Source organism: Microtus pennsylvanicus, chromosome 18 (assembly GCF_037038515.1).
Source record: "Microtus pennsylvanicus isolate mMicPen1 chromosome 18, mMicPen1.hap1, whole genome shotgun sequence".
In the NCBI taxonomy this organism is placed as follows: Eukaryota; Metazoa; Chordata; class Mammalia; order Rodentia; family Cricetidae; genus Microtus; species Microtus pennsylvanicus.
This window is the reverse complement of record NC_134596.1, coordinates 33,922,542-33,944,271: the sequence shown is the minus strand read 5'-3', so window position 1 is coordinate 33,944,271 and position 21,730 is coordinate 33,922,542. Positions and strand designations below refer to the sequence as shown.

At 39.6% G+C, this 21,730-nt stretch overlaps 2 protein-coding genes across 2 annotated transcripts; one reads left to right on the top strand and one right to left on the bottom strand.

Moving 5' to 3' along the window:
* The first annotated feature begins 368 nt into the window (after nt 1–368).
* On the top strand, nt 369–1,547 carry LOC142837561 (olfactory receptor 14C36-like). Its single transcript, XM_075952707.1, has 2 exons — nt 369–559; nt 803–1,547. Exons 1-2 carry the CDS (start codon nt 369–371, stop codon nt 1,545–1,547), a joined length of 936 nt encoding a protein of 311 aa, XP_075808822.1.
* A 5,651-nt stretch (nt 1,548–7,198) lies between these two features.
* Nucleotides 7,199–8,158, bottom strand: LOC142837460 (olfactory receptor 14A2-like). The gene has a single exon (XM_075952543.1). It carries the CDS (start codon nt 8,156–8,158, stop codon nt 7,199–7,201), a length of 960 nt encoding a protein of 319 aa, XP_075808658.1.
* Nucleotides 8,159–21,730: the final 13,572 nt, after the last annotated feature.

Genomic DNA, 21,730 nt, shown 5'->3' with positions numbered 1-21,730 from the left:
TGGGTATTTTTAATTGTTGCAGGTAGTTTATTTGGAAGAGCAACTTGCTATATATTAATCAAGTTAATATTTGGTAGGAAATTAGGCTTTATGAAAGTTATTATAATGTAAACCAACGCTTAGGGTTTAGCATCATACAATTCAATTAGAAAGTCTGGCACATAAATGTGTATTAACAACTAAACATGATGAGAAAAATATACAGAAGTCAAAGCAACAAATAGATGATTATTTGACTTTTCACACATAAACAAAAGCTTTAGGAAACTGAAATAAAGAGCATTAAAACAATGCTAGTAATCTTTCAATATTTTATGTTATTATCTGTTGTTGTTTTTCTTTTTCAGATAAACCTGTACTTTGAGACCATGATCAATTCCACCCTGGTGACCGAGTTCCTCCTGGAGGTTTTTGCAGAGACTTGGGAGCTCAGGCTCCTACTCAGTGTCCTGTTCCTTCTGGTGTACCTGGGCAGCCTGTTAGGGAACCTTACCATTGTCATTGCTACCACAGTTGACCAGGCCCTGAACACACCCATGTACTACTTTCTAAGGAATTTGTCCATCTTAGACACAGTTGACCAGACCCTGAACACACCATGTACTACTTTCTAAGGAATTTGTCCATCTTAGACACAGTTGACCAGGCCCTGAACACACCATGTACTACTTTCTAAGGAATCTGTCCATCTTAGACACAGTTGACCAGGCCCTGAACACACCCATGTACTACTTTCTAAGGAATTTGTCCATCTTAGACACAGTTGACCAGGCCCTGAACACACCATGCACTACTTTCTAAGGAATTTGTCCATCTTAGACGTGTGCTACGTTTCTGTCACTGTCCCCAATGCCTGTGTCAACTCTCTCACTGGCCACAGAAATATCTCTGTGCTTGGCTGTGCAGCACAGGTCTTTTTGGTCTTCTTTTGCGCATGTGTAGAGATTCTCTTTCTCACTGTTATGGCTCATGACCGCTATGTGGCCATCTGTAAGCCTCTCCTCTATCCTGTGATCATGAACCACCAAGTCTGTGTTCAGATGACACTAGCTTCCCTGCTTATCTGTCTTGTCCTTGCAAGTGTACACACTATTGAAACATTCCAGCTCTCCTTCTGTCACTCCAATGTTGTCTCTCAGATCTTCTGTGACATCCCCTCTTTGTTGAGGATTTCTTGCTCAGATGACTTTAACAACAAACTCTTGATGCTTCTGACTGCCATCGGGTTCAGCGGTAGCTGTTTTACATTCATTGCCATATCATATATTCACATATTGTCAACTGTGTTGAGGGTTCCTGTCAAAGGAGAGCGAGGGAAGGCCTTTTCCACCTGTGTCCCTCACATTATTGTGGTGTCTATGTTTTTTGGTTCTGGTGCCTATGTGTATCTAAGATTTCCAGGAACCTCACAAGCAGTTCATGAGATTGCTTTTTCTGTATTTTATACTGTTTTTCCACCATTCTTAAATCCTATCATCTATAGTCTTAGAAACAAACAGATAAATGAGGCTGTGAAGAAAGTAATGTTAAAATTTGTTTTTCCTTAGGAGAAGATAAAACATACTTCTATTGATCAGGGTTTTCAAGAGGAAGAGAACTGACTAAACACACGCATACACATGCACATATAAATAGAAAAGCACACACCACAAAGCATTTCCCTTTCATTGAAGAAATACTTTTTACATATTCTATACAGAATACTTAACCCACTCTCTACGCTTCCTAAGCCCTCCTCACCTGTCTTCCCATTCAGAGCCATCCCTTTTTTTTTCTCTCATTAGAAAACAAATAGACTACTAAGGGTTAATAATATAATAAAATAATATAAGATAAGCTAAAACAAAAAAACTAGTGCATCAAAATAGCACAAAATAAAAAAGTGGAAAGAGCCCATGAAAAGGTCGAAAATAACAGACATAGATGCAGAGTCACAAGCACTCAAACACTGAAGAAACCCATAAAAAACACTAAATTGGAAGCAGGAATATATATGCAAAGGATTTGACTGGTAAACTAGAAATATATATAACAGTAAGATTTAAACAAACAAACAAACAAACAAACAAACAAAATGCCATGACAAAAATTTATGAGGCAATGAACCTCAAAGGATCCCCTTCAGTTTATATTTTTTACCCATCTCCTGCTTGGAATGTATGTTATCCTTAACAGTAGCTTGCTCATCAAGTGAAACTTCTTTAAAGGAAACTAAAACATTATTGAAAGTAGTAATCAATTAGAGATTGTTTCTGAGTTAGCTATGAGGGCATATACCCACTTTTCATTTCAGTTCTATGCTTGCATATGCTGAGATCCATTCATATAGAACCTGTGCATAGTTCCTCAGTTTTTGTGAAATCATATGTACATAAATCATGTTGATTTAGAGGATCTTATTTAGTCACTGTCTTCCATCAACTCTGCTTGTTTTACTCTTGGTATTTCCTCTTTCACGGGGCTCCTTGAGGCTAGAGAGGAAGGATTTGATGGAGACATCCCATTTAAGGCTGACTTCTCCAAGGCCCCTTAGTCTCTGCACAATGCTTTACTGTCGGTCTCTCTATTAGTTCCCATCCGCTGCAGGAGAAAGGTTTACTGATGACGACTGATCAATGAACAGATCTATAAGTATAGGAGATTATCATTAGGCATAATTTTATTACTAAGATTTTAAATTTCTTTTCTTTTTTAGAACAGTTGTATTCTATGTTAGCATATGTCTTGGGGCTTTCAGTCTTAAATTCCTGGTTACAAAAGCAGTCATGGGTATGAGTTTCATCATGTAGCATGGACCTTAAGGCAACTCAGACATTGTTTGGTGATTCCCACAAACTTAGAGTCACCTTTGCACTGGTGATATTGGTGCTAACATTTCTGCTTTGGCAGCATTAAAAGCAATTCCTTGTAATAAATACACTAGAGTTTAGGTGTTAAGGCACTCTGTAAGCTTCAGATTAACATCATTATGTTCAATGAGATGGTTAAGTTTGTTTTAAGCAATGTTGCTTTGCTGTCAGTTCTTGGGGACTTATAGTCTTGGGAATGCCCCAGGATGTCCTGGGACATCCCCATGAAAGAACAATTCAGTGTGACATTACCCAATCTTGATACTGAGAACTTCATATGATTAAAACAAATGGCCAATTTGGACGTTGTCTCTCCCTCATTTGCTGGCATCCTTCAGATTACCTTCATGTGAGTATGTATTTTTTTTTATTTTTTTATTTTTTTTGAGTATGTATTTTAAGTGGCATCTAATGTATGAAGTTTTTGTAACACTGCTCCAAAGGTTGTTATTTTTAGTTGTTTTTTCTAATAATTTCCCCCTCATTACCAATTTTCTCTTGTCCAGTTACAAGTGAGGTAGGGGGCCACAAAGCAAATAAAATTATATTTGCATATGAAAACGCTAACTGAAGAAAATTTTAACTAAAGGTTTAACTTAGCCTTGACTTTGCTATCCACGCACCAATTTGATAAGGGCTACATTTAATTCATATAATGGGCTCACTCAGAATTTTTGATGTAAATATTGCTTAAGGTTTGCTTATAAAGTATCGCTTACAGGCTCATATGTTTTCACACTTTTTCTTAGTGCTGTTAACAGGTGTCATGGTGTTTTCCTGACCAGGGTTGCCACCAAGGACATATCTGGGTCCATCACCCTTCCCCAGCCTGATTGGGCGTTCACACTTGTAGCTCCTGAGACTTTTGAAGAATGTGCCAATGTCAGGTGTCTCAGCTGCCGTCTGAGATTATGTTGGTGTCCATGGGCCAGGCTGCCTTAGGGACCAGGCTGGTCTAAGAACTCTGTACTGCCACTTGAGGCCATACTGACATCCATGTTTCAGACTGATGCCTAAACCATGTCTGGTTCCATGGTCCTACTACAGTCAAGTTCAGTGTGGATTACTTTGGCCCATTTTGTCACTAAAGACAACATAGATGTCTGGGTCTGGGCCAGAATCTGTGACCATGAGGGTATCCAAAATCCATGTGCCCATCAAGGATATGCTGTTTTGAGTGACCTTCATTGTCATGCAGGGCCATGGTGTCAAACATGCCAGAACTGCTGCCAAATAGACCTGTAGCAGCCAGGGTCTGAGTTGTTGTCAATGACTCTAGTTACCACAAAGGGTAGTTCATCACTACCTAAGACCATGTAGGTATCCAAGGATCATGCTTCTGCATGGACCATACTGATCAGTGTGCCTGGTGTTTCCATCTGGGGTCATGGGGATATTAATCGTGCTACTGCATAGGGCCTTGTCATGCCTGAGGCCCTGCTGTGGCAGTGGTCTGAGGTATTTCCACAGTTACTGCTATCACTGAAGGCTCTACAGATGCACAGGGTCTGGAGACCATGTTGGTGACTGAAGGCTCTCCTGCCACCTGGTCTATATTGTTTAGAATGGTCTGTGCTGTCACAAGGTCCATGAGGCACTGAACTGCTGCCAAGGGTCATGTTAGCATTAATGTTCCTGGATCTGATGTTTGTGATGATGTCTGTGGCTCATTTTATCAGAGGGGCTTGTGGAAATCAAGCTGTGCAGAGTCAGCCCAGCCCTTTGCAAGCCCTAGAATACCAGGCCAGGGCCCTGTCTGGACAATTCAACAGCAGAACTTACCCTCCGACTCAGGGGAGAGCTCGATGCTCCAACTAAGGAAAGATGGTGCTACCCTAACCACAGACATTCACCTCACCTGGACGGCACACGAGAGCTCATCCTGTGGTCAGGGATGCAGGTGAGCCAAATCTGAGGGTGTGAGAGCAGTAGAGCTGACCCTACCTCCCTAAGAGGACCTGGGGAAAACGTTAACCTACCTTGCTGGGACAAAACAACAGAGCTGGCCCTGAAATATACCGTGGTGCCGTGAATCTGAGAACCTGAGAGCAGGCGAACAGGCACCTATCCGTGCTATAGGTTGAATCGGGTGAGCTAGAATGGCTGAACTGGAGAATTTTTCTGGGTAGTGACAGGAGGGAAAGCTGGCAAACTGACCAACCTAACATCCATTCAGGCACAGAACCAAGGCTATGAGTTGGCACACCCCAACATCATGCAAACCTATGAACTCCTGGAACATCTGAAGGGTCAAAACAGCAGGATCTTCATAATTTAGGAAAACAGGAAATCCAAGAGGAGCCTTAGTGAGAATCCATTCTCAGTGGTGTAGCAGAAATCATTGGCAAGGTTCATACTCAAGGTAATGAACACTTGCAAGCCAAGATGGATTATAGGGTAAAATGGGTTACTTAAGGGGCCACACTACAGTCTTTATGACAAGAGTACTTTTTTCTTTTTTGTCTTGTTTCTCTGTTTTTTCATGTGGGATTTCACAAAGTGCATGATGTGAAATCCACAAAGAATTAAACTTACTAAAAAGAAAAGTAATTTATAAGTTTTCACTATTGCCTCAGTCTATGCAAGAGAACTTTTATAGTTTTAATATTTATCTGTTTTATTTCTGAATGTGGAAATAAAGGTTTCTTTTTATGTAACTTATTACTGTCTCAAGTGCCTAACCCTTTGTTCATTTACTTACTTCTTGAAGAACACCACAAGATATCAATCAGCTGGGAAACTCCCCTCAATTTTCTCTTACACCACATCTGAGAAATAGTTATGGAGTATTGTTGTTTTTGGTGTGTGCATTTGAACAACAATAAGTTTTTAAATAGAACAAATGGATTTGAGATAAATTCAGGAAGTACAAGGAATCAGTTGGAAGGAAGAGTGAGTGTAGATGAAATGAAATCGATACAGTATACATGTAGGAAATTTTAGAAAATAAAATAAATGTGAACAAAGAATTCTTTGTATTGAAGTATTTTCTATGCGTTTCAAAACTTTGACTTTTAACATTGACAACTTTGAGATTTAATAATTTATGGAAAGATACAGGTGAGTAAGCAAGTTTATTTAAGAAATGAAAGTATGCCAGGAATGAACACATAACAGAGTCAGTGACATTGCAAGGAGAGGCATACTTTCAAAGGTGATTTTGTTTATTTTGTGTGTTGGCAGATGTGAATTAAGGGTATCATAAAGTTAATCAGGTTTAGTTGACTCTCATTTTGCTCTAAATCAGGCTCTTAATATGCTCTAAATTTGAGAGAGAAAAAGTAATATACAAATAGAGATTGAAATCATGATTTGGCAAAAATGGTCTAACTTCCCCATAATTTGTGCTTACTACTTGAGTTCCATCAGTATAAGGTGATATCCCAGTCATTTCGATAGGCTTCAATGAGCTACATATTACTTGGTATTGAATTTATAGGTATAGTATCAAATCATCAGAGTAGATTGTAAAGCATTGGATTCCTTTATTCAGGATTCTGAATGATTGAGAAGAATAGTTGGATCTTTCTGTCAAAAATGAGATAGGATAATGAGAGGAGCTTAATACTGACCCGATCCATGCAAGGTTTCCAGGTAGTCATGTTTTGTCAATCTGACTATAGAATATCATTAATTTAATTGAAAGTGAGAACATTGTTGAAAATTAATAGAGATCTTGATTTCTTTTTAAACACTAAGTTCATTTTTTAAAAAAAACAAAACAAAACAGAATCTTCAGAAGATAAAGAACAATAAAAAGCAATCTTTCCCATCAGACACACTAGTGAAAAGAATCAGTCATCATCAAGTGATTTCTGCTACAGTTATAATAGGTTCCACCACAGCTTCACAGCCTCCAGTAGAAAGCATTTGCCTTCACAGAAGAGGTGAATACTTCCTCAATTGCAGACATTAGACTAAAGGACACATATAGATTACAATGGTTAAGAATACCTAGTGTCTTTCTATAAATATTCTGTACAGTTTTTCTAATGGTGCATTATGAACTAGGGTAAATATCAAGTAAGCACTGTACTCAATTTGTTGCATTCTCTGCTATTATAATGATTCACAACAAGTTAGAATCTCATAGAAACCAAGTATGAATCTTCCTTGAGAGTTAATTTGCTTTCTATGATATGGACACATTTAACCATGGTTGTGTTCATCTCCTGTTTATAAAATATGATAAAAGAGCTATCAAGTGATTGTAGATATTTATTAATTTCTTTCCAAAGATAAAAATCTTAAAACTTTGGCTGGAGAGATGGTTCAACTACTAAAGGCTAGGCTCACAACCAAAAGCTATCTTAAAAGTTCCCTTAAAACTGTAATGAATTTTGTCACTCTCAAATTATTTGACATGTTAAGTGAAAGGAGTCTCTTGAGTAGAACATTTGAAATAGCCTTTTCAGAGCGCTAGTAACTTCAGCGTTTCTCAGGGTGTAGATCACTGGATTAAGGGCTGGAGATAGCACAGGGTACAGCAAAGAAAACAACCTGTCTGTAATTGATGTTGTATTTGAGGGTGGCTTCAGATAGACAAAGCAAACAGTAGCAATGAAAATAGTGAAAACAATGAGGTGAGGTACACATGTGACAAATGCTTTGGTCTGGCCTTTAGCAGTAGGGATCTTCAGTACAGTGGAGAAAATGTAAAAGTAAGAGATCACAACACAGAAGATACAAAAGACACCTAGACACAGAGCAATCCCAAGACTTGTGTAAATGGCTACAAATGAGTCAGAGCAGGAAATCCTTAATAGAGAAGGAACATCACAGAAAATCTCTGGAATTATATTAGAACCACAGAAAGGCATGGAAAATATGAGAATTGTGTATATGGCTGCAAAGAATAATGCAATGACCCAAGGTGCACCCACCAGCAGCACACAGTTGACACTACTCATAATAATGTCATAATGCAAGGGAATGCAGACAGAAACATAGCGGTCATAGGACATGGCTGTCAGGAGAAATAATTCTTCTGCTCCAAAAGAGGCCATGAAGAATAACTGACATGCACATCCAAGAGTAGAAATGGAATTGTTATGAGTTAGGCTACTGATAAAGAAATTTGGGATTGGGACAGACACTAGAAAGACATCCACCAGGGACAAGTTCTTCAGGAAGAAGTACATGGGTGATTGGAGTTTCTGATCCAGGGTAATGAGAGTGATGATGAGGAAGTTACTCATTAGGATCACCACGTATATTAACAGAAAGGAAATTCCACATAGAGTCTGTAGTTCACGGATATTAGAGAGCCCCATAAGGATGAATCCAGTTACTGCAGTGATATTAGGCATAATATATGTTTTCAAAGCCTGTCAGATGAAGAAAAATGAATAGATATTGTCAAAGCCCTGAACACACACACACACACACACACACACACACACACACACACACACACACACACACACACATATGGACACAGTAAGTGGAAAAGAGTAAAGAAACTACCCAAATAGCTTTAACATTTTTATAAAACTTTCATTTCATCTTCTCTCAATCTCTTTACCTTACTCCCTCCCTCCTATATTTGTCTATGTATGTCCTTCTCCCCTCTCTTTCTCCTTACTCTCTTTCCCTCATTTTCCCCTTCCCTTTTTATCTTCCTCCAACCCAGTGATGCTTTTATCACATTATATATATTATGCTGCTAAGTAAGTTTTCTACAGTTGGTCTCTATAACCTTAACACATACACTCTTAAAATGAAGACTAACTAACCAGAACACTATGTAACATAAATTAGTCTTCTTTGTCTTTCAACAACTGTCATTTTAAGATTAGAAAATAGTTTTCATAGTTTACCATTGTTTGGGTTTCATTTAAAGAACAATGAATATTTAAAATACAAAAATATTGTTAAGAAAAACTGAAATGTATATGGAAGAGTTTTATTTACACTCTCTTTGCTTGGAACTAAAACAATAATCAATCAAATAATATACTGAGCCAGACTATTCAGGTTCCCATTCTCTTCCTTGTTTAAATTGGCATTCTTGTCAATACGTCTGAAGACAGGGCTGACCTGTAAAATTGTATCTTCTAATTTCCTTTTCTGCCTTTCATCATATGTTTACTGTTTGAAATGAATGCAGATAGGATATTCCTAATTTGTTCTGGCTTTCTAAAGTCAGGATCCCAATGTCACAGAATTTCCTTAATGTTATTCCAACAAAATATCCCTTTGTTTTCATGAATATTTTTATTATCCTTAAATATTTAACAGTTTTACATTCTGCAAAATTACATTCCCTATGTTGTTTAGAAGCAGAAAGAGTTAAATTCTCTCACATCACTTACCACAACCTTTTGATTCAATATGGAACCCTAGACCACATAATGGAGTACCTCCAAAAGTGCATGGATCTTCCCACCTTTGTCAAATCTTTATGAAATGTACTTAGAAGTTTGTTACATGATTCTTAATATTATAAACTCTATAAAAAACAAAGCAGTCACAACTATTCTTAACTGCTTTTCACCTTAATAATTTTAGCCCAGAAGTACTAGATAAAGACCATGATACTATTGTATATATGTATTAGCTAGTATAGAATAATATATTGCCATGAGAGATTTTTTCAGTCATGAAAGCCTTTGCCATGGGAAGCAAATTAATCATGAAAGTTACTCATCGTTCAATCATTTTGACCTTAATAGATTTCAAAATGTGATGCATATAAAAATGTTAGCTATGTTCTTCAAAGACAATTTCAGATTTAGCAAATAGAAGGATTTTTTCTAGAAAGACTTTTTAGATGTTCTATAAGAGAGTCTTTCATTAGGATGCTCTTAAATGAACTTAGTATTAAAATGACCAATACTGATTTATGGCTATACCCATAGATTGATGCATCTCTCAGCAAAAAACAAAGATGTTTCTATTTACAATAGTATATGGCTAACATAGAGAACCAAAGTATGTCCAGGTGAAGAGACTTAGATTCTACAGAATACTCAGCCCTAATGGTACAAATACACTGCACATCAAAAGGCCAACGATCAGGATGATTGCTAAAGAAGGATAGAAAAAGGATAAAATTCTCTCTTCTTTCTCCATCCCTCTGAGACCCTTGCCCTGTTTTGCTTCCTCCTACAACTTCTCTATATATCTCTCTTTCTTTGTCCTCCTCCCTCACTCAATTTATGATCTCTCTCACCCCATTCCTCTCTCTCTCACACACTCTCTCTGTCTCTTTCTCCCTGTGTCTGTGTATGCATGTGTGTGTATGTGTGTATGTTATTGACTAAATAATAAACTAATATAGAGATTATGGTGGCATCTTATTCTGCATTGGAAAGGGAAAAATAAACATGTACAAATATTTTAAGAAAACAACAAAAAATTTCAAAAGAAATATTACTGGGCATTCAAGCATTGGATTTGAGATTTTCGGTTGACTGCTTATGTTTAAGGACTTTCCACCAAAATTCACAGGACAAGTCCATGGGCAAAGATCTCTGGAGATGGTAGTATGGAAATCATAGCTCTAATTCACATTGGAATAGATCATATATGGAATATTTTCATAAAAGTTTTCAGTGGACACAGAAACAAGATTTGGTCTCAGGATAAAACTCAGGATACTTATCTGTCTATTACAACTCTTAGGCTGGGAAAATACAAACATAAGACAAAAAATTAAAAAAACTGCTAAATTACATTGATTTAAATAACTTTCATAATATCTTCCATATTGATAATATTTTTAAAAATTTAGACAGCATAGTTTAATATTTTACCAGTAGAAATTTACAATTTCTACCTTAGATCCATTCAGATTCTTCATTCATATTCATGTGGGATGATTTTCCAAAAGGTCAACTTGAAGAAGTAACTTTTTCAGATCCTTTAGAGGTCAATTTACAGTGGATCACCTGAAAGGAAAATAGAAGATGTAGCCATCTTTAGAAACTTTTATACCAACATATCATTTTTATGTCTTTAGTATTGTAAGTAAACTCAAAATTCTAAGCTAACCTATTGTTGTTTCTTGTTATGAAAATGCAACTATATGTAACAGGAATTTGAAACCTAATGTAGCAAAACATCTCTAGCAGACCTATTTAAGTCCTTTGGCTACTTGCTTGTAGTTCCCAAAGGTGTATCTTTCTTGATAGCCTTATTAAGAATACATGTCTGAAGAGAAATAGTATTATAATAATTGATACTACAGAACACATTAGTCATTCTCTAGGAATTACACTGTGATAAATCATGAAGAACATGCTCACATTTTCCCCAGAATCAAATTAATTACGTATTTCCTTAATTGTGCAGCACATAGAGTTGGATTCAACATAGTAAAATTACATATAACAAAGCAGGTATCAAGCAAGAATTACAATATTTATATATACTTTATCTTTTATCATAACTAAGAAAAACTATAACTATCTATTCTTTAACTCCATCAAAGACTCCAGAAGGATATAATATTACCCAAGTAAACAGGAAGTGAATTGCAAGCAAGATCCAAATTTCTAGAACTGACAGAGTAATCTCACTCCCCGGACAGTCACCAGAAGTTTTTCTGTATCATGGGGGCATCCATCTTCAGCCCACTAGTCCATAGTATCCTGTGTTCTGCTGAATGTCTATTAGACTCTTTCATAAAACAGGAACCCCAAAGGTTTGTCTCACCTTTAGGCAAGTTCAGCAGCCATTTCTCTGTGGGGCCTGCATGTTCAGTTTATACAGCATAACATCAAGCAGTCCAGGCAAAAGCAGTTTCTTGCCAAAATGGTGAACAAACTCCTTGTGGAGCCTCTTTGATGCCATCCTCCTCTTTAAGTAATAGGTGCTTCTAGAAGCAGATGTGTCTCACTGTCATGAAAAGTTCTAAGTTCTTAAAACATTTTAAATGCCACATTCTGAAGATCTCTGAAAGATATGAAGAATACCTGTCTAACTGAAATCTCTCTCTCTCTGTCTCTCTGTCTCTCTGTCTCTCTGTCTCTGTCTCTCTGTCTCTCTGTCTCTCTCTCTCTCTCTCTCTCTCTCTCTCTATATATATATATATATATATAACCTGATTAACATGACTAGAAGCTTGACTATTATGACTATCTATTATACATTACATTCTTTTTTTTTTTTTTTTTAATTTTTTTATTGATAAAAGGAGGATAAAGAAAAGAAAAAAAAAACAAATTTCCACCTCCTCCCACCAGCCTCCCATTTCCCTCCCCCTCCTCCCACTCTTCTCCCCCTCCTCCCACTCTTCTCCCCCTCCTCCCACCCCTCTCCCCTTCCCCCCACTCCTCTCACCCTCCCTCTCCAGTCCAAAGAGCAGTCAGGGTTCCCTGCCCTGTGGTACGTCCTAGGTCCTCCCCCCTCCATCCATATCTAGGAAGGTGAACATCCAGACTGGCTAGGCTCCCACCAAGCCAGCACATTGCGTAGGATCAAAACCGCGTGCCATTGTCCTTGGCGTCTCATCAGCCCTCATTGTTCGCCATGTTCCAAGAGTCCAGTTTTATCCCATGCTTTTTCTGGTAACAGTCCAGCTGGCCTTGGTGAGCTCCCAGTAGATCAGCTCCACTGTCTCAGTGGGTGGGTGCACTCCTCGTGGTCCCGACATCTTTGCTCATGTTCTCCCTCCTTCTGCTCCTCATTGGGACCTTGGGAGCTCAGTCCAGTGCTCCAGTGTGGGTCTCTGTCTCTATCTCCATCCATCGCCAGATGCAAGTTCTAGGATGATATGCAATATATTCATCAGTATTGCTCTAGGGTAGGGTCATTTCAGGTTCCCTATCCTCAGCTGCCCAGGGAACTAACTGGGGACCTCAGCTTGGGCACCTGGGAGCCCTTCTAGGGTCAAGTCTCCTGCCCACCCTAAAGTGGGTCCCTTAACTAAGAATTGTGGTTCCGTGCTCCCCTATCCAACCTTCCTTTATCCCGATCCTCCTGTTTCCCCAAGTCCACCCTCCTTCCCTTCTACCTTTTCTCTCCCCATCTCCCCTAACCCCCATCCCACCCCACCCCCAAGATCCCACTTTTCCCCCCCGGCAATTTTGTCTACTTCCCTTATCCAAGAGGATAACTATATGTTTTTCCTTGGGTTCACCTTCTTACTTAGCTTCTTTAGATTCGCCTATTGTAGACTCCGTGAACCCTATTTATGGCTAGAAACCAATTATGAGTGAGTACATCCCATGTTCGTCTTTTTGGGCCTGGGATACCTCACTCAGGATAGTGTTTTCTATTTCCATCCATTTGCATGCAAAATTCGAGAAGTCATTGTTTTTTACCGCAGCGTAGTACTCTAGTGTGTATATATTCCATACTTTCTTCATCCATTCTTCCATTGAAGGGCATCTAGGTTGTTTCCAGGTTCTGGCTATTACAAATAATACTGCTATGAACATAGTTGAACAAATGCTTTTGACATGTGATAGAGCATCTCTTGGGTAAATTCCCAAGAGTGGTATTGCTGGGTCCAGGGGTAGGTTGATCCCGAATTTCCGGAGAAACCGAAACACTGACTTCCACAGTGGTTGCACAAGATTGCATTCCCACCAGCAATGGATGAGGGTACCCCTTCCTCCACAGCCTCTCCAGCAAAGGCTATCCTTGGTGTTTTTGACTTTAGCCAATCTTACAGGTGTAAGATGATATCTCAAAGTTGTTTTGATTTGCATTTCCCTGATCGCTAAGGAGGTTGAGCATGACCTTAAGTGTCTTTTGGCCATTTGAACTTCTTCTGTTGAGAATTCTCTGTTCAGTTCAGCGCCCCATTTTTGAATTGGATTAATTAGCATTTTAAAGTCTAGTTTCTTGAGTTCTCTATATATTTTGGAGATCAGACCTTTGTCTGTTGCGGGGTTGGTGAAGATCTTCTCCCAGTCAGTAGGTTGCCTTTGTGTCTTAGTGACAGTGTCCTTTGCTTTACAGAAGCTTCTCAGTTTTAGTAGGTCCCATTTATTCAATGTTGCCCTTAATGTCTGTGCTTCTGGGGTTATACCTAAGAAGCGATCGCCTGTGCCCATCTGTTGTAGGGTATTGCCCACTTTCTCTTCTATCAGATTCAGTGTTTTCGGGCTGATATTGAGGTCTTTAATCCATTTGGACTTGAGTTTTGTGCACGGTGATAGATATGGGTCTATTTTCATTCTTCTACAGGTTGACATCCAGTTGTGCCAGCACCATTTGTTGAAGATGCTTTCTTTCTTCCAATGTAAACTTTTAGCTCCTTTATCGAAAATGAGGTGTTCATAGGTTTGTGGGATAAAGTCCGGGTCTTCTATACGATTCCATTGGTCGACTTCTCTGTTTTTATGCCAGTACCACCCTGTTTTCATTACTGTAGCTCTGTAATAGAGTTTGACGTCAGGGATGGTAATGCCTCCAGAAGATCCTTTATTGTATAGGATTGTTTTGGCTATCCTGGGTTTTTTGTTTTTCCATATAAAGTTGATTATTGTCCTCTCCAGATCTGTGAAGAATTTTGATGGGATCTTGATGGGGATTGCATTGAATCTATAAATTGCCTTTGGTAGAATTGCCATTTTTACTATGTTATTCCTCCCAATCCAAGAGCAAGGGATGTCCATCCATTTTTTGGTATCCTCTTCAATTTCTTTCTTCAATGCCTTAAAGTTCTTGTCAAATAGATCTTTCACTTCCTTGGTTAGATTTACCCCAAGATATTTTATGCTGTTTGTGGCTATCGTGAATGGAGAAGCTTCTCTGATTTCCCTCTCTGCTTCCATATCCTTTGAGTATAGGAGGGCGACTGATTTTTTGGAGTTGATCTTGTATCCTGCCACATTACTAAAGCTGTTTATCAGCTGTAAAAGTTCTTTGGTGGAATTTTGGGGGTCGCTTATGTACACTATCATATCATCTGCGAATAACGAAAGTTTAACTTCTTCATTTCCAATTCGAATCCCCTTGATCCCATTATGCTGTCTTATTGCTATTGCTAGAACTTCCAGCACTATATTGAAGAGGTATGGCGAAAGTGGGCAGCCTTGTCGTGTTCCTGAGTTAAGCGGGATGGCTTTGAGTTTCTCTCCATTTAATTTGATGTTAGCTGTCGGCTTGCTGTATATAGCTTTTATTATATTTAGGTATGACCCTTGTATCCCTAATCTCTCCAAGACTTTTAACATAAATGGATGTTGATTTTTGTCAAATGCTTTTTCAGCATCTAATGAAATGATCATATGGTTTTTTTCTTTCAGTTTATTTATATGATGGATTACATTGATAGATTTTCGTATGTTGAACCAGCCCTGCATCTCAGGAATGAAGCCTACTTGATCATAATGAATAATTTTTCGGATGTGTTCTTGGATTCGGTTTGCCAGTATTTTGTTGAGGATTTTTGCGTCAATATTCATGAGTGAGATCGGCCTGTAATTCTCTTTCCTGGTTGAGTCTTTGTGTGGTTTTGGTATCAGAGTAACTGTAGCTTCATAAAAGGAATTTGGTAATGACCCTTCTGTTTCTATATTGTGGAATACATTGAGGAGTATAGGTATTAGGTCTTCTTGGAAGTTCTGGTAGAATTCCGCATTGAAACCATCTGGCCCTGGGCTTTTTTTGGTAGGGAGGTTTTTGATAACAGCTTCTAGTTCTTCGCGACTGACAGGTCTGTTTAGCTTGTTCACCTGGTCCTGATTTAATTTTGGTAAATCGTATTTATCTAAGAAAGTGTCCATTTCTTTTACATTTTCCAGTTTAGTGGCATACAAGCTTTTGTAGTAAGATCTAATGACTCTCTGAATTTCCTCTGTGTTTGTGGTTATGTCCCCCTTTTCATTTCTGATCTTATTAATTTGCAAATTTTCTCTCTGCCGTTTGATTAGTTTGGATAGGGGTTTGTCAATCTTGTTGATTTTTTCCAGGAACCAGCTTCTTGATTCATTGATTCTTTGGATTGTTTTTTGTGTTTCTATTTTGTTGATTTCAGCCCTCAGTTTGATTATTTCCAGTCTTCTACTCCTCCTAGGTGAGTCTGCTTCTTTTTTTTCTAGAGCTTTCAGGTGGGCTGTTAAGTCTCCAATATGTGCTTTCTCTGTTTTCTTTAAGTGGGCACTTAGTGCTATGAACTTTCCTCTCAGGACTGCTTTCATAGTGTCCCATAAGTTCGAGTATGTTGTTTCTTTATTTTCATTGAATTCAAGGAAGACTTTAATTTCTTTCTTTATTTCCTCCTTAATCCAGGTATGGTTCAGTAGTTGACTGTTCAGTTTCCATGAGTTTGTAGGCTTTCTGGGGGTAGCATTGTTGTTGAATTCTAATTTTAATCCATGGTGGTCTGATAAGACACAGGTGGTTAGTAATATTTTTTTGTAGCTGTGTAAGTTAGCTTTGTTACCAAGTATGTGGTCAATTTTCGAGAAGGTTCCATGAGCTGCAGAGAAAAAGGTATATTCTTTCCTATTTGGGTGGAATATTCTATAGATGTCTGTTAAGTCCATTTGCTTCATTACCTCCATTAATTCTCTAATTTCTCTGTTAGGTTTCTGTCTGATTGACCTGTCCATTGGTGAAAGAGGAGTGTTGAAGTCTCCTACTATTAGTGTGTGCGGTTTGATGGCTGCCTTGAATTTTAGCAATGTTTCTTTTACATACGTGGGTGCTTTTATATTAGGGGCATAGATATTCAGGATTGAGATTTCTTCCTGATGAATTTTTCCTGTTATGAGTATAAAATGTCCCTCTCCATCTCTTTTGATTGATTTAAGTTTGAAGTCAACTTTGTTAGAAATTAGTATGGCCACACCTGCTTGTTTCTTAGGTCCATTTGCTTGATAAGCCTTTTCCCAGCCCTTTACTCTGAGTAGGTGCCTGTCTTTGTGGTTGAGGTGTGTTTCTTGTAGACAGCAGAATGTTGGATCCTGTTTTCGTATCCAGTCTCTTAGCCTGTGCCTTTTTATAGGTGAGTTGAGTCCATTGACATTAAGTGATATTAATGACCAGTGGTTGTTAACTCCGGTCACTTTTTAAGTAGTAGGGTTTGTGTGTTTCCCTTCTTTGAGTTGCGCTGGTGAAGGGTCTCTAGATGTCTGAGTTATTGAGGTCTTTGTTGGACTCCTTGGTTAGTGATTTTCCTTCTATTATTTTCTGTAAGGCTGGATTTGTGGCTATGTATTGCTTAAATTTGTTTTTATCCTGGAAAATTTTGTTTTCTCCATTTATGGTGAACGAAAGCTTGGCTGGATATAGTAGTCTGGGCTTGCATCCATGGTCTCTTAGTTTTTGCAGTACATCTATCCAGGACCTTCTGGCTTTCATGGTTTCCATAGAGAAGTCAGGTGTAAGTCTGATAGGTTTACCTTTATAAGTAAGTTGGCCTTTTTCCTTTGCGGCTCTTAATATTCTTTCTTTATTCTGTATATTTTGTGTTTTGATTATTATATGGCGAGGGGATGTTTTTTTTTGATCCAGCCTATTTGGGGTTCTGTATGCCTCTTGAACCTTCATAGGTACATCCTTCTTCAGGTTGGGAAAGTTTTCTTCTATAATTTTGTTAAGTATATTTTCTGGACCGTTGAGCTGCACTTCTTCTCCTTCTTCTACTCCAATTATTCTTAGGTTTGGTCTTTTTATTGTGTCCCATATTTCCTGAATGTTTTGTGATGAGAGTTTGTTGGACTTGCTGTTTTCTTTGATCAGTGCGTTTATTTTCTCTATGTTATCCTCAGACTCTGAGATTCTTTCTTCTATCTCTTGTATTCTGCTGGTTATGCTTGTTTCTGTAGTCTCTATTCGTTTACCTAGATTTTCCATGTCCAGCCGGCCCTCTGTTTGTGTTTTCTTCTTTGCCTCCATTTCATTTTTCAAATCATGAACTGTTTCCATTATCTGCTTGATTGTTTTTCCTTGCTTTCCTAGGGTATCATTCACTGATTTACTCAATTCCTCGAACTTTCTGTTATACTTCTCATCCATTTCTATAATGGCGTTTTTTATATGCTGTTTAAGGGTGTCAATCACTGTCATGAAGTCAGTTTTTTCTCCTTCTTCATGATTAAGGTGTTCATGTCCTCCTGTTGTGAGGTCGCTGGCTTCTGGTGGTTTCGTGTTGTTTTTCAGATTGTTGGGTGAATTCTTGCATTGGCGTCTCCCCATCTCTTCCTTCCAATATTCTCCTATGGATCTTCTTTTACAGGATCAGGTCTTCTTGCCAACTGATGTACCTTCCAAGTGATGTCACTCCCCCGTGATGTTTCTCCTGGAGTCCAGTTCCGATCTCCTTGCTGCTTGGTTAGCTTGCAAACAAAGGCCCACCCTGCTTGCTGCAGGCAGGTTATGGAGACAAAGGAGCTACCACCTTCCCCTTTGCACTCACCTTCGGGTTCAGTCCCAGCGCCCAGGCAGGCTGAACAGGGAGGCAGTCTGCCCCAAGAAGGGAGGGATGGAGGGAGACAGGGGGTAGGGGGATCTGGATGTAAGCTGGATGGGCTAGGAAGAGAGAGGAGGTACCGGGCAGTGTAGCCCTGTAGGTTGATCAGGAAGTGTAGGCGGGCTGTTCCCAGGTGCCACAGCACTCACTCACCACAATGATGTCTCACTAGGTGCCCTGATCGAAACTCCGTGCTGCTTGGTTCGCTTGCAGACAAAGGGCCCACCCTGCTTGCTGCAGGCGGGCTATGGGGACAAAGAAGCCCCCGAGTTCCCCTTTACCCTACGCTAGGGGTTAGGACCCAGCGCCCAAGCAGGCAGAGCAGGGAGGCTCTCTCCCACCAGGGAAGGGAGGGGGGAGAGAAACAGAGGGTGGGGGGATCTGGATGTAAGCTGGATGGGATAGGAAGAGAGAGGAGGTACTGGGCAGTGTAGCCCTGTAGGTTGATCAGGTAGTTTAGGCGGGCTGTTCCCGGGTGCCGCAGCACTCACTCACCACAATGATGTCTCACTAGGTGCCCTGATCGAAACTCCGTGCTGCTTGGTTCGCTCGCAGACAAAGGGCCCACCTTGCTTGCTGCAGGCGGGCTATGGGGACAAAGAAGCCCCCGAGCTCCCCTTTACCCTACGCTTGGGGTTAGGACCCAGCGCCCAAGCAGGCAGAGCAGGGAGGCTCTCTGCCACCAGGGAAGGGAGGGGGGAGAGAAACCGAGGGTGGGGGGATCTAGATGTAAGCTGGATGGGATAGGAAGAGAGAGGAGGTACCGGGCAGTGTAGCCCTGTAGGTTGATCAGGAAGTGTAGGCGGGCTGTTCCCAGGTGCCGCAGCACTCACTCACCACAATGATGTCTCACTAGGTGCCCTGGTCGAAACTCCGTGCTGCTTGGTTCGCTCGCAGACAAAGGGCCCACCCTGCTTGCTGCAGGCGGGCTATGGGGACAAAGAAGCCCCCGAGTTCCCCTTTACCCTACGCTTGGGGTTAGGACCCAGCGCCCAAGCAGGCAGAGCAGGGAGGCTCTCTGCCACCAGGGAAGGGAGGGGGGAGAGAAACCGAGGGTGGGGGGATCTGGATGTAAGCTGGATGGGATAGGAAGAGAGAGGAGGTACCGGGCAGTGTAGCCCTGTAGGTTGATCAGGAAGTGTAGGCGGGCTGTTCCCGGGTGCCGCAGCACTCACTCACCACAATGATGTCTCACTAGGTGCCCTCTATACATTACATTCTTAAATGAGCTTCACAAACACAATACCTTAATCAATGTCAGAAATACATATACACAGTATAATAAAATTGAGCTTAAATTTGTATCAATAAACCAAGATCCATATCAATGCAAATCTCTATAGCATATCCCCCTTTAAATGTAAACAAACATTTATAAACAATATTTGGGAATTTGAATGTAGTTCTTTCCAAACTGTTTTCTGATTTTTTTGGGTGAAGTATTTTTATGGGTATTCATGGTGGCCTTTCAGTGGTTCTTGGTCCATCAAACCACATTAGTCAGAAATTAATCCACAGGTTCTCATCTTCTGTGGAAACAAAAACAGAACCTCTTTTCCAAAGCAATATATCCTTAGACACAAATTTTGAAATCAAGGTATGTTTATGTTGGTTTAACTTTGCAGTCCACACAACAAAATATCACTCTACGAGACCAGCCTGGTCTACAAGAACTAGTTCTAGGACAGGCTCCAAAACCACAGAGAAACCCTGTCTCGAAACAAACAAACAAACAAACAAAAAGAAATATCACTCTATACTTAGCTTCTTCACACTTGAAAAATTCAAAGAATACACAATAATATACATAATACATACTCTCTCTGTATATTCAACTTTTACGTGGCTTATTTTTCTTACTCTATTACTTTTTCTACAAGTTAAATATTTATTTTATTATCTTTACTCCTTTAATCTATGACTGTCTGTAGTATTTTATATTATATCTACTGTCTCTTTTTACTCTTTTTATCTCTCTCCGAAGCCTACATAGATTTTTTTAAAAATACACTGTGTCTTATTTAGAGATTTTTTTTAATGTCCGAATCTGCTGTTATTGCATATCTGTAATCCTTTTCTGACCAAATCCTCTCAGGTTTTAAGTACATTTAGCTAGCACATATTGGGTGCCAATTTGTTGTAGAACTCTGCTTGTTTGTTTCCAGCTGCTTGGCCCCTAAATAATCACATAGAAACCATATTATTTGCAATACTTTTTGGCTAATAGCTTGTCTTAAATTAACCCATCTCCATTAATCTGTGTTACTGGGTAAAGTTCCAGCATCTGTCTCTAGAGGGGCTACATGGCTTCTTTTGACTCTGCCTTTTCTCCCCTGTTGGCTTACCAGGAAAGTTTTGGCATGTCTGACTCTGGTGGTCTCTCCATGGCAGCTCCCTGGCTCTGCCTTCTTCCTCGCAGTATTCGGTTCTATCTTCCCTGCCTACCTAAGTTCTGCCCTGCTCTAGGTCCAAAGCAGTTTCTTTACTCATTAATGGTAATCACAGCACACAGAAGGAATCCCACATCACTCTCCTAGCATTCAGTTTTGTTTCCCTGCCTAGCTAAGTTCTGCCTGCTATAGGCCAAGGCAGTTTCTTTATTCATTAACCAAAAAAGCAACACATAGACAGAAGGACCTCCCACACCAACACCTCCTAATGTCTTTCAAATAGTGCCGCTCCCTGAGGGCCCAGATGTCTTGAGTTCTACATCCAAAACAGCCTCAAGACTGCTGGCTGAGATGATCAAGCCTCACAGGATACTCCAGTCATAACTTGATCATAATTCTAAATTTTCTTTAGGTCCCTATAAGATTATCAGTGCCCCCAATTTAGTAGGAAGTAGCCTAAAAATCTACACCCACATCCCCCCCAAATGGATTATAAATATTTTCTTTTGTTTAAAATAGTGGTTGCAAGTTGTTATAAATAATGGGCAAAAAAGCTAAACAAAGAATATTAGATTCAGAGTTCTTGTTCTTTAAAACAAAGGGGGGAGGGGTGGGGGAATTGCTGTGGGACAATGGTTTTACCTTGTAAACATTTGTTTCTTGTACCTGTTTAAAAAATGCTGATTGATCTGGGGCTGACGAGGGAGGGGGACTTGATTGGGGGAGCGGGAGGGAATTGGGTGGCAGGGAAGAGACAGAAATCTTTAATAAATAAATAAATTTATAAAAAAAAGAGAAAAAAAGATTTATAAATAATCTCTATTGGTTATCTATCCCCTAATTTTCTCTATTTAATGATTTGAACATCCATTGGTGGTGAATCAATGATTATAAATGATTGCAAAATGAAAAAAAAATGCTGATTGGTCAGTAGCCAGGCAGGAAGTATAGGCAAGGTAACCAGGCAGGAAGTACAGATGGAGTAATGAGAACAGGAGAATTCTGGGAAGAGGATTCTGCAGTCTGCAGTCATGACCCAGCCACAGAAGAAGCAAGATGTAAATGCCTTGCTAAATAAGGTACCGAGCCGTGTGGCTAACATAGACACGAATAATGGG